This window comes from Oxyura jamaicensis, chromosome 13, assembly GCF_011077185.1.
Source record: "Oxyura jamaicensis isolate SHBP4307 breed ruddy duck chromosome 13, BPBGC_Ojam_1.0, whole genome shotgun sequence".
Classification (NCBI taxonomy): Eukaryota; Metazoa; Chordata; class Aves; order Anseriformes; family Anatidae; genus Oxyura; species Oxyura jamaicensis.
Window position 1 is genome coordinate 4,494,267 of NC_048905.1, and position 14,060 is coordinate 4,508,326.

The following is a 14,060-nucleotide window of genomic DNA, read 5'->3' on the forward strand; positions in this document are numbered from 1 at the left end:
GGTGCCACTTGCATCCTAAGTTGCCACTTGTAGGAGACTGGCTCACCAACACCTCCCAGAGTTCAATAACCTCCTGCGCGAGGGGAAGCGTACATATGGAGACTTTTCTGGGAGCAGAAGGCTTTAAGGCAAAGGCCCAGGAAGGCTGCTCTGTCTGGGGTGGCTCTGGAGAAGAGAGACTCCTACAAGGAGGGGCAGCTGCTGAAAAAGCCAGCCAGGAGCTCTGGCACTGCCAGAAGCACCCAATGCTCTTCCCAGTGGTGAGGGGCCACCTAGTCCCAACCCTGCTGAGTTCTGTTAATGACCTTTTCCCTGCCTCCTATGCAACACAAATCCAATTAGCCATATTTGCTAACCTTTCTTCAGGAAACTGCACACTATTTAATCCTGCACATTTACCTACAGTTCTGAGCCAAATGCTCATGAGCATGACCAAGTGAATAGCTTTTCCACTGCTCACAATTTGCCTACAAGTGCTGTTTGAATTAACATTTCTGTAATTTATGTGCAGAAGCTGAAGAATATTATTTGAAAAAAATAAAAAGAAAAAGAAAAGACTGAATTCACACGGTGTATTGGCACATAACTCTGATTTCAGCAATGCTCTCCAGAGAGACCTTGTACCTAGTGCTTATAAACATCTCCATACAGGACCAGTAGCATTGTGTCCAGAAGGAATCAAAAAACTTGGTTTCCAGTTGTAGCACAACTCTATTAGTGTTTCACATTTTCTTTTCCAACTTAAATTATTCTTTGGTATGTAGCATTCAAACTTCTTTTTTTTTTTTTTTTTTGAAGCAACATTTGTAGTAAAGGTATATAAAAAAAGTATTTTTACATAGTGTTCAAAGAACAATCACAAATCAGTTTTTAAAGGATATATATATATGTATCCTTTATATATACATATATATACACACACATGTATTTCCTTCCCTCCATCATTTCATTCTCCTCTTTCTTCTTTGAAGTTTGCAACAGTACAAGCTTTGAACTGGAATGCTCTGATGAACCCCATTTTACAATGGAGAAAAAACTGAGATTTTTCTTTTCCTGTGATGATATTTCCACTGCCATAAAAATACAGGCATTTGAAATGCTGAGCCTGTACTAAAACAGAGTAGTTCACTACACTGTATTTCAGCACTTCATAAGTATGATGCAAAGAAGCTTTCACTGCCAGCTTGAGGCTAGTTATGGTGATTCATATAATCTTAAATTGTATAAAAATCCTTTGCAGAGGGACAAGTTCAGTTCACCATTCACCTCCTGTCCTAGTCTGACTTCATAGTCAAACATGAACAAATTAAGCTGTAAAATCAGGAATAAGACCCATAATAAGGAGCAGGAAAGATTTATATCCTCTTTAAACTGGTTATCCATGTAGGATTTTGTGCAAGTAGCAGTAACTAAGCTGAGTTCCCTGCTAAATCTTACGCTAAAATGAGCTCTTCAAATGCATTGCTTTTTCAGTATATGTAATTTCCCAGACAAAGGCTAAGGGATACAGCTGATGAACTGTCTCACTGGAAGCTTCTTTCCTGTAATTTTTATTAATTTATGTTTTAATAAAAAGCAGGGCAATTTTGAGAGATCTTTTTTACATTCCTGCGTGAACAGGCAACTGTTAAACAACCTCTAGTCTTTTGGAAGTCATAGTCTGCATAGAAAAGTCCATTTAGATCAGTTCTGTCCATGTTACATTTCTCATTCAGTAGTTATTATCTCCTCCTGCTTTAAACCACTTTTTTTCTTTCAGATCACTATATCATAAATCCAAATAACTGAACACATGCCCCATCTGAAACTTCATTTCATGAGACAGACATGCTGTGGCTACCTCTTTGGTAAAATGAGATTCTACTAATAGCTCAATTCATTTATCCATTTATTTTTATCCTTCCTCTCCCCAGATTGCTAACTTTCTAAACGTTTCTTTTAGTTCAGCTCTCCATGCGTTGGGTTATTTTTGTTGTTGTTTTTGGTTTTAATATATTTTGCAGATATTCTGGGCATCTTCAAATGTCCATAAATACACAGAAGTTGCTCAGCACTCTTGAAAATCATTCCACAAAAATCACTGGTGCACAACTTAATTTTCCACATGCCCATAACACTTCCTGCAAATGTCTAGGGCTGGACATTAATTTAGCATCTATGATATAATTAAGCTTGAGGTCAAACACTTCTCAAAGTGCCACGAATTCTCTCTTTCTTTGTCACATGTAAGTGACACTATTCACAAAAGACAGCCAACCTATGCATCAAGAAGATACTGCTTCAGGGAGCAGACACTTAGATGGCGACAGACAAGTAAACAAAAACAAGTATACAAGAGCAAAACAAATTAAGAAACCTGTCACATAGTTCTTATATTTACTAACTTTTGAAAGAGTTACATGTTTACAGATATACCTAAAAAATTGGTAAGTCAAGTCAGTCACTATATATTTTTCTAGGTTCTTTACTCTAATGTCAGGTATAGTACATTTAAGTACAACAAAACTTCCCTACAAACTAATTTTTTTTTGTCTTTAACTCAAGTATCTAAGATGAGCCAAGGGGTTTTCAGGCTTATTATGCCAAGTCTTACTACTTGCTAAGTTGCTTTTATTTATTTTGATTGACTAATCTATAGGGAATTAATTTAAAATATAAATTAGGAGGTACCTATCCTCTACAGACGCTTACACAGGCTTGGCACCAATACAGCTGCTGAGAGTTCACATGGTAAACCTCCAAGCTCATCTTCTGTTTGATACAGGTCAGCGTTTGCAGTTGTAATTTTTAGTGACAGAAGTGACCATAACTGTATCTCTTTCTTCCCCATTTCATACTGCTTTCTTGCATTAGGCTTATCTCTTAAGCCCACAAAGTGCTTGGCTAGCCTGACGGCTGTCACTACCAGTAGCTCTGGATAGCAAACAAATGGTGTATGCTTCTGTGCATCTTGTAACATCTTTATCTCACTCACAGGCTGTAGGCCTGCAAATTTTACCTTTCTGCCTGCAAAACTGTCTCTAAAATTGTGTCCAATATCCCTTCTTTTTCATAGTATACATACTGCCATGCCTTTTCTCTGCCAGATCTCTTCCTTTCAGCCAAATTTCAATATTTATTTTTCCAATTTTCTATTTTTTTCCTTATTTAAGAAAATGCCTTTCTATCACAAAAGCCAAGTGCAGATCCGGAGACTTGATGAATAGGCCCAATATACAGACACAGGGTTTGTGAGTTGACCATGTATCCTCAAGCCTCGTTTATCTACAAAGAAACTTGTAGAACAGTGAAATGCTTTGGCTGCTGAAGAACCCTCCTTCAGTTCCTGGTATAAAATCTGCCCCTGCTACTCCGTAATGCAATCATATATCAACAGACTCAGATTAGAATTTTCTATTTCCTTTCCTTTTTTATTCAGCTGTAAAGCTCTTCCCTTGAGAAATACCAAATTATCTCCACTTAACTGATTTCTTATGTTGATTTCTTCTGTATTGCCAATACAGAAGTAAAAAATAATTTGAGAAATGAATTATTAACTGGAATCCAATAATTCACATAAAGCTGAAAAAAATAACAACTTGATCTATTATCATACAGTTTAGCTATGATAAAAACAAAACAGCATTACTACAGAATGGCATTCAAATGCAACATACTAATTTTCCATTCACTGTTTTTATGTGAATATGAATACAAAAGCATCAGCATATAGATAAATGAATAGTTGGTATCATTACCAGAGCAGACAAAGTCCTTTTTCTGAACCTCCGCCACAAGAAAACCCCGCAGGTTGACAGGCGCCAAGCAGAACGTGAACTGCCCGATGGTGCGCCGCTGCCGCAGCCAGTCGGACAGCCAAGCCAGGTGGCAATCGCAGTGCAGGAAGTTGGAATGGAGCCGCCTGCAACAGAGGGAAGCACCCCAAAGTTACCAGCAGTGCTTTAACAGAAGGCACAAAACACAGGAAACAAGTAGAAATCTGTCTGCTCTTCTCTACAGTGTAAGATCATTGAAGGTTACCGGTTCCAGCTCAGTTCGGTATCCGATGTCTACTTTGCCATATAATATACAAGAAAATGCCCACTTAAAAATTGGAACTATTTTTTATAATCATAAAATCATGACCATTCTGGAGAAAAGAACAAACTGAATTTAGGGAGCTTACAAGTAATCACTTTGCCTGTGATTTCATTTCAGAAATAACTGCATGAATGAGATAGCTCTGGGTGAATTAAAAGGAAGACTTGGATAAACAAGGAGGCCAGACTGAAAAACAGGATGATTTTTCTGTCTTCTCCATCCTTTTAAAATAAATAAGAAATAATAATTAATCAAAAACAAACCAAAAAGTCCCCAGAGAGTATTGAAACATTGCATGATCTTGTGTTGCCTGTAGAAATTCACCGATGCCCCTTTTAGTGTGGCAATTTAAGTCAAGTATTCAGGTTCCAGGCAGGATCTTTCAACTCCTGATGAAGAAGGGGCCCATGACAGGGTCACAGCACACGGACCTGCATGGCCCTGCGGTTCCCTTCCCAGCCTCACGCCTGGCACTGGAGACTTCCAGAAGCCTTATCACGTGGGAAAAAAATTAATCTGCAAAATCATGAGTGAATCTGGTATTTTTAATAGCTCCCAAACTTGAGGTCAAAACAAAAGCCCAGGACATTAATTATTTCATTGCTTGTAATGAGTCATGCATTTGCACTGTTATAGCAAAGCTGAAATGATAAAACAGATTGAAAATCCTGTCAGAAATGGTTAGACAAAGCATTATTCACTCATATTACAGACATTACATTAAAAAAAAAAAAAATACACAATTGGTGTGCACAGGATTGAGCCTTGTCCATCCACCAAAGAAATTAGCTGTCTATCTGTGAGATCTTCATAGGGCCAGGCCTCAGCGCAGGTCGCCATGGCGCCAGGGCTGTCACAGGCCCCAGATTTGTGTGGCTGGGGTGGCAGCTGCCGCAGAAGGCCGCAAATCTAGAACCGAGCTTATTCTGTGGAGATGGAAAGCTCTAGACTCCTGGCAGCACTGTGAAATGTAATTGTTTTAGAAGGATGGGTACTTTTTTTTTTTTTTTTTTTTTTTTTAAGAGATTCTAAAGCTATTTAATTGACACTGGATGTAGGCATGCAGCAGTAATAAAATCGTAATTTTGCAAAAGGGGAATCTTTCCACTTCTGTGAGGCCTCCCCCCTTCATTAAATTCATATAACTAGATACTGTTTTTATCCTATTTTAGAAGTGTGAACTGTTACCTCATCACCAGCTCATCTGCCTCAGCAGACCCCTACCTTTTCATTTTTTTTTTTTTAATTATTTTTTTTTTTTGGTGCTGGTATTCTAGTCTGCTTTAGAGAGGAGACCATTTAGCCTGTCCAGGTTAACAAGGCAGCTTACTAGAATTTATTTCTGATAATTATATTAATGAATACAGACACAAAAAGACTTTTCACAGTACTTTGAAAAGCATGATACACCAATTCTCTATGAGCATGAAAAGCACTGAAGCGATTCACTACATTTGCAGTTTACCTTTAAATAAAAATAATAATAATAATAATATAAATTATGCAATTACTGATCTCAGCAGTCACTCACAAGTACAGAGACAACAGGACACTTAACCGTTAAGCAAATAAGTATGAGGGACATGTTTTAACATAAATAAAGCTGTTTCAAGAAAGGAAAGCAGATCAATGAAAACTAATTCCTGTCACTTCCAATCAAGGTTAAAAGATCAATGAAACTCAGCACCAGAAAAGACAGTTAAATAAAGAAGGTTACCACAGAAGGGCTGATTCTTTTAAAGAATTCTTAAAGTGCTTCAAATCTTACTAGCACTTCCACCCGCAAGAGGTCATGTTCAAGTTGAATGTGCTTTTTATTTTTCCTTCTCTGTTCTTCTTAAACAAGCAGATTGTTTTGAGAGCCACGACGAAAAAGCTATTTATCCACAGAGCTAACACTGCAGAGGCAGCTGCAGCACAGGCAGCCCCAAATGTCCCGCTAATGGATCTCGATAGTGTGTAAAGAGGGAAAACACTGTCCACACAGTGCTGGGACTCAGCTAGACGGGAAAAGGAGCTTGACCCTGCTTGAGTAACATTCAGACTAAGAATTCCCTACAAGGCCTTCTAAAAGCACATCTAAACGTGAAGCTTTCTGAGAAGGCAGACAAACTGATGATCATTTTAAAAGAAAATTGTGGAGTCACCAAACTGTAATGAGTGTTACTGATTATCCATTTCACCTGAATTTGCATCAACAACCAATAGATGTTATTCAGACACTGTGCCTCAGAGAGCTTTCTCCTTTCATGCAAACTTTTCACTGAGGTTGGGTATTAATGCAAGTGTAACAGGTTAACATGTGAAATAAAGCCCAGAGAGGAAACAGAATTCTCTAGAATACTAGAGAAAGTATTACAGTATCACCCGAAAAAATATCTTCATATAAATATTTTACATGGGTAAACAAAAGCTCATCAGTTTTATGTCTGCTCAGATCTATGCTAGCTGTTCCGGTATTACTATCCATTTCAACAAAACATGGTTAAATCTAAAGATTATTAACATAACTCTGAACAGAAGATATTCAGAAAGTACTAATATGTAGCTATCCAAACTTGCTTTATTAATTATAATTAAGAAATTATTATTTGTGAGAAATTATAAGATGATTCAGGGAGAGAGTAAGAATTTAAAATATGAAGAAGCTGAAGAAATTAGGAAATACTATTTGACTCCTTTGTTTATCTTACATTAATTGCTATTTTGATGACTTTTCTGCCTCTGTTGAAACAGATGGAAGAAAATACAGAAAGGAAGGAAATAATAAAACATTTTACTGCATTTCCACCTGCCTATGTAGGTTTTTTAATCCTTATATTGCACTGCTAAAGAGGGTACTACATGTTATTTGGTAATCTTTGGAGACTAAAACATGCCACTTAATATTGATGAAACTACCTTTACAGAACATAAGGTGAATGAATACAAATGCAAGTTTGTAAAGGTGCCCTTTTAGCTGTAGACCCTAAATTAAATTTTCAGCAAATCCTTTTAGAGTCAGTCAGCATTCATGTCCTATAAAATGTGGCTCTCAGAATTCAATATAAAAGCTTCCCTTTATAAATCCTGTTTATGACTTCCTTCCTTTTTATTTTTTTATTTTTTTTTATTTTCTTCCCTTAATTACAGCAGAGGGGGATTAGTCAGTGTAAGCCTCCAGGGAGCTATATACAAAGCCATCTCCAAAATTAAACTAAAAGGAAAATGGCAGAACCCATTGAGCTCTGGTAACAGACAAGACTGATTGATCTGAAGAGGCCAAGCAAATTTTCTGGACTACTGTGGCTGAATGAGAAAAAGCAAAACTCCAGGAACCGTAACCCTACCTTTATCTCCTTTATCCATTCTCTTTTAAAAGAAAAACATCTAGTTTTCATTTAATTTGTTACACTGGGGTTTATGAATGTCACCATTTAATCAAGAAAGTAAATATAAATCAGAGGTTATCTTACATAGACTGACACGAGTAAGACACATTTTCTTCAGTTCAGCTAATTTATCTAATATGATTTTACATACACATATGCAGTATCCCTGCCTCATTTTATGTTTTGGCATGAAAAAAAATAAAACAGGCTGGTTACTATTTCACTTTCTTTGCTTGTAAGAGTAAATATATCTTGGTTGGTTTCAGATTTTGGAAGACAAAATAAAGAGACTTTCTTTACACGTGACTTGTTCTGAAGCTGTATATAGCCTAAAGGAAATGACAGGAATATTTTATTTAAAGAAAATCCTTTTGGTAGGCTATGGCTAAACTCCACAGATGCACAGTCTAATTTCATGGTCTTTGTATTTTGTTCTGTTACAGCCAATCAGACCTTTTCCAATGGAATGATGTCCAGCTGTAGAAAAATTGATTTGATGTAAGAGAAATTTTTATTAAAAAAGAAAAAAATGTAGCAGAAACAGTGACATTTTGTTTCAGAATGCATCTGAAAACAAACTTTTTTCAAGTTCTTTCAAAAATTGTATTGCTTCATAAATTACTATTTGAATTTGAAAAGAAGAAATAGGATTTAAATACAGGATATTAACACAATTAAGCAATTGATCCATCTGATCAGTTTTCACAGTTTTGATGGTGTTCCAGCTTGGAACTACTGTTTTTCCCTTGGGAAAATAAAAAAAAATCCAGTTTCATTTCCCGGTGAATTCAAAATACTGATAAAAAAAAAACAAATCTTGCTTAACCCTGATTAGATTGGTGAACTTGCCGCCAGGGCCCTGAGGGCACTAAGAGGCCCACATAGCCCTGCCTGGCCACACCGGGGATCCTCTCATGCCCTCCCCAGCCATGCCACAGCCCAGGGCCCCATTTTGGCCAGGCTGTGGCTGCACCAGGGCCCCTGCCTCAGCCCACCCTGCCCAGCCATGGGCCTGGATTGAGTTTGTCCCCAGCCACAGGGTGATGGCCTGGCCTGGCCTAGCCTCAGCCCAGCCCTGTCCCTGAGGTGGCTGAGGCTGCCCCGCTGAGGCATACCCTTGGGATGGCCCAGCCTGCACGTCCTACCCCAGCTCTCACAGGGTCAGGTTTGTTCAGTGAACTTGCTCCTCAAGAGTACATTGAATAGCTCAAATCTAGAAGGGTCTGAAGTAAGATTATCACAAGGTGACAAAAATTCAAAGAGTTGGCATACCCCCATTATTACTATATTCAAAGATAATACTCACAGAGTCCTGATCTTTGGCATATGATTGAAACTGGTAACAGGAATGCGGGTGATGTTGTTATTGTTGAGAGTACTGTTAGGTAAAAAAAAAAAAAAAAAAAAAAAAAAAAAAAAAGGAGAGAAAAGAGCAACAGTGATCAATTATTTACATTTCTTCACCAACACACCATTTACAGAAACAAGCTACTTCAACTCTTATAATAAATCTGTCAGGCTGCCAGCAGTAACACATGCTGACCTGTATCTAAGACAATTTGTGACATGTCAGGAAAGATATTTTCAGGGCAAATAACAAATAGCTGCATAAAAACAGAGGAGAGTTACTGTTTACCGTTTCCAAGTAACGACGAGCACGAGAAATGAATTTTTACCCACTATGAAAAAAGATCCAGACTTATTGGTTAAGCTGCCACTTTGCTTGAAAACATGGTGCAACTTGAGTGGAGAAACATCAGACTTGTGTACTACAAAATAAAAGCTTTGGACTCACAGTACTCTCTGACTCCAGATGAGAACTGTTGACTCCCACAGGCTTGTTAACACAGCCAGCTCAAACGGACTTTTTGAAAACACACAGACAGATGGGTTCTATTTCTTTGGTTTCCTTATGAAAAAAATAATCTGGGTAGTGGGATGGACCATAATAAAGTATGTCGTGACCCAGGCATGTAAGGATTTCTGTTACTCTGTCAAAGCAGAGCTTAAGGGGAAAGAGCTTAAAGAAAAGTGATCTCAGCTGCTGGTAGGGATAGCCCCCCCTCCTCTTAATGCTTCTTATGAAAAATGAACTGACTAGATTATCATCAGCTGTGTGTGCTGCTCCCATTTATGTAGCTCCTAATTATATCAATGACTCTCTAGCAAATTAGGAGCTATAAAGTTGATCAAGATGGCACAGGAAACAGAAAGAACTGCAACAGGGTGTAATTGCCATGCTCAGAGTGCTCCAAATCTGTAAATACAGTAGCCCAATTTGTCATGAAAACTGATCGGGCTGATGGTGGACTCCCTCCCTATCCTGGCATGGCAGCTCCTGCTGCTGACTGCAGCTGCCTATTTAAAATGCGTGGTGCCCATAGCATCGCTGCACTGAGCAAACCCTGCTTTGCAGAAGGGGCACAGCACTCTACAGGACCACTTTGGTAGAAGACAGTCCTTCCGTGTCTGTGTATGAGGTGAAGAAAGTATCTGCTGAAGGCACATTACCCTTTCCTGAACTCTTTAGTTGTTTTGATGTTACACATTTTCAAAGGACATTTAGTTGAAAACACTTGAAATGTTTTACAGAAGGTAACTAGCCTTTCTGGTCATTACCAATCTAAAAACATTTTACAGTTTTGCCTAAAAATCACTTGGCAAAACCATCATCTACAACAGTAGCGGATTAAAGTTAAATGAGATTATATCATATTACCTTTGCTACTACTTGATTACCTTAATGATGCAAGTCTTTTGTCAACAGTCAGCCAAAACAAGCATGTACAACAGAATTTTAAAAAGTGAACAAAACCTCTTATAAGGGCATGTTTCTGTACACATCAACACACCCACAGCTCAGTAGGTATATTTATTTGCTATTTGTATCACATGCATGCATGTTTGGAAGTTCAAATGGGACTCACAAATCAATTTTCTAATTGCACCAGTATTTTTTTCTGCAAACATAACAATGTAATTCACCCCCTGCCTCAGTTACCTGTTACATAAATAGGAGCTCTGCACCTGGTCAGAAGATGTTATGGTACACTGGTAAACAGCAGCTGCGTGTAAAGTCAGCTCACAAAAAATAAATCAAATACACATAGCTGATATCTGAATATGTCACACAGGGCACTACAGGATTTAATGGAAGCCAAAGGAATTCATAGGGGACTTTCTATTAATTTCAGAAGGGTGAGGGTTGGATTCAGGCAGAACAGGATATGGCAGCAAGCTTCCCTCTGCGCTGAGGGTACAGAACATATCCCTGTCCTCCAGTGCACTTCTTCATCTGTATGTGGAAAGGTCAGCCTTTACTGTGTTTTGATGAATTAAAAATATTTTTACATTTTTTAAAATATTTCTGTTTAATAGACAAAATGTTATTCTAATCACACACAGTATTTCTACTTGCAAAATATGAGATGATGGCAGCTTAGTTTTTCCTGTAATTCATTAACAAATAAATAACCCTCCTTCTAAGAATTGTATGTCCAAGCTGAATTAATATAATACTTAAACAAAAATTTCAGGGATAACTCTAACAGGTAACTATGACACAGGTGACTTAGTAATATATTATTTCATCGATATTTAAATGTTAACCATAATGAAGGCAATAAAATATCTATGATAACAGCAATTATTTCAGGACAAAGAAGGCCAAATGCTGCAAAGGGCACTAATTGGCAGTGAGCTGCCTGCATACAGCCCTGTTGTAGGTGAAGCAATTTAACCCTGCTGCTCTGTGTGCAGCACGCACAGCTCCAGTGCAGGGAGAACTCTCGTTTTTGAATAGTGACATTTCAGGTAGAGGACCGCCCTAGAAGCACTTTGCAAAGCTTTCTGTTACGCACATGAAGCAATCCCAGCAATGATTTTTAAGGGTATGAGTCCTGATGGGGGAAGACACACAACACAATAGCATTTTTAACATGTGAAAGAAAGAATAATTTCTGCTCCAGTCACTCCCTGGTAGCTTCAATGCCCTATTCTAATTTCTATCCCTCTATGATTCAAATCCATTGAAAAAGATGTACAAACATCAGGAAGCTGTGAGAAACAGAAAACTTGCAGAATCTCCAGATTCCTTCAATGTCATATGGGGGAAACTTGTCTGCTGCTGGGTTCTCCCCAGCCTGACGCCTTCCACCTCTTCCGGAGCCCTGTTCCTTGAAAAAGCACTACATTTAGAAGTCCTCTCCCTGTAAACTATTCACATCCAAAATGCTGAATCAGGAAATTGAGGCTATAGACAATATTATTTATGCCAGCAAACTTCCCACCTTGGGCCATGATCCTTGTAAGATCTTGCAAGCTAAGCAGAAGCAGACTGCAGCAGTCCTAAGGATCCTCAAAGGACTACTTGGAAGAAGCATAATGTGGGATCAGCAACCTTCGAGGTGGTACATCCTCCACCAGTATGAACTGTCACGGTCCTACTGACTTCAATTTACAACCCCAGAGGAACTGCTCTACTTCTCTGCCAGTAGCCCAAACTGGCTGGAAGCATGCATGGTGCCTCATTCTTCCATTTGAAGAAAAATGCTGATTTATAGCCCTGACTAATCAGATTTTTGTAAAGGAAAAAATGTTTGCTCTGCAATCCTGCCACAACTTGGAAACAATGATTTGCCTCCTTCCTCAAAGTTCTTGTGCAAATTTAACTGCATACACTTGCACTTGTTCTCTTCAGCCTTGCCCCAAATTCACCACTGCAGTTCACTGAGAGTTGTTAATTCTACACTAAATGTGATTGAATTAAAATCATTAACCTGCAGAAATCACTCTCGTGTATGGTTTATTATTTTTGTTTATTTGTTTTGCTTTTAAATAATATTTATGCATTAGTTTGTACTCCTTTCTTCACACTCTTGAACAGGTATACAGGTGTTCAGGTCTACATTAGAGAAAAAAATTGTACTCCTAGCAGAAATCACACAGTTTTTATGGAAGATACTTCGGGGAGAAAAAAAAAAAAAGAGGAATGGATTTAGATTTTGAATCCCACTAATTATACGAGTACTATATTTAAAAAGCTCAAGAACTGTAAGCATCCCTTCGTGTTCCTTGGAGTAATTCAAAGAAGCTGTCAGATCAATAGTTAAACACTCTCAATTCTTTAAATTACAGAGTACACAGAGATTTTGTTTCTCTTACTTGGAATTAAATTAGTGATATAATTAAGAGCATATAATGAATATCAGAATGACTGCTGACTTATTCATCTGGAATAATAATACTTTCATTATAATATATCTACCCACTCCATTCCAGTTAAATAATAGAAAAGGATCTTCTGGCAATGATGTCAGAAAAAAGTTAAACAACATACCAGAATTACCTGAAATACTGTTTGATTTCTTCAATTAGTACTTTGGTAAGTACAATCTAAGTTAGCAACCGTCTTAACATTTTCCAGTCACATTTCATGTGGGAAAACACATAGGAGGATTGTTTGTTTTTTTAAGCACATAACACTGATGACAGTAAAAATACCTACTACATCCCAAACTAATAAATAAATAAATAAATAAATAAATTTTATCACTGGCAAAAGGTAAAACCACTATACGAATATCCATTTTCCTAAGTACAAGACTTATTTGTAATGGACATACCTAATGAGCTGTACATCAGTACAAGACCCACAGTGATGCTTCTTGTTTACAGTCTGAATGGATTCAGGTTAAAAGAGATGGGGAAAACCTGTCGTTGTAGGGCACAGCTAAAGACATCCTATGTTTTTTGACTGTAACAGGGACTGAATTTCTTTCACATTCCATTTCTGCAGCTGATTAGCACAAACAGCTAATTAAATTGAGAAATTATATGGTAAATTAAATTTCTGATTAACACTCTCATCCAAGCCTTAACAGGCATCTTCCACTGTTACCAGAGGTCTGCTGTGCTGGCCATGCAGGTTTCTGATATGCACCGGGCTTCTTTTGTGTCACATTTTGCAGCATTTGCAAAATTTTCAGCCACAAATACTCAGACCCACACATATTCATACCCATCAGAGAAAGAACATCTGAATGTACACAAAAAAATAAGCATACAAACAAGTTTAACGTTGTGCTATATACTGTCAACTACTGGTAAGTAAAAGGAAATACATCTGAAGAAGAGCCAGATGTATTTTTTGGTTTTGAATGTCTTCTAACCTTAGAAACTGGAGATTCTTTAGCGGCTTCTAAAATACATCATTTAATAGCGGGAATCCTGCAAACATTTCATTTGGCAGCACATACTTTGGTGTGTCTTTGGGCTTCACTAAGTTAACATCAACATTTATGTATTTTTTTTTTCTTTTTTTTTTTTTCTTCTTTTTTTTTCTTTTTTTTTCCTGCTCAAAACTCTCTCAACATGCAGAAAGAACAAGGTGTGGAGTTCCCTCATGGTGTGATAAAGCCGGATTTTGAAAGTGAGACTTTGAAACGCGTGGCCTCAGCCTGCAGCAGAGAAGCGAAGCAGGGCGGCTGCTGGGAGCAGCCATCTCAGGCCCTGCAGCGCTGGTAGCGCTAACAAGTCTAACATTTCCTTCTGTCTCCTTCAATTACACCGCTGCTTTATCACAGTGTGCTCGTTGGCTGTATATGTAAT

General features: G+C 37.9%; 1 protein-coding gene across 3 annotated transcripts in view; it reads right to left on the reverse strand.

Moving 5' to 3' along the window:
- Positions 1 to 14,060, reverse strand: part of SLIT3 (slit guidance ligand 3) — a 511,770-nt gene that overhangs the window by 192,725 nt on the left and 304,985 nt on the right. For all 3 annotated transcript variants that reach the window (XM_035338343.1, XM_035338345.1, XM_035338344.1), the window contains exons 8-9: positions 8,758 to 8,829; positions 3,738 to 3,901 (exon numbers count right to left, since the gene is read on the reverse strand). In XM_035338343.1, the coding sequence (XP_035194234.1) occupies positions 3,738 to 3,901; positions 8,758 to 8,829 (236 nt within the window). The remainder of the gene's footprint in view (positions 1 to 3,737; positions 3,902 to 8,757; positions 8,830 to 14,060) is intronic.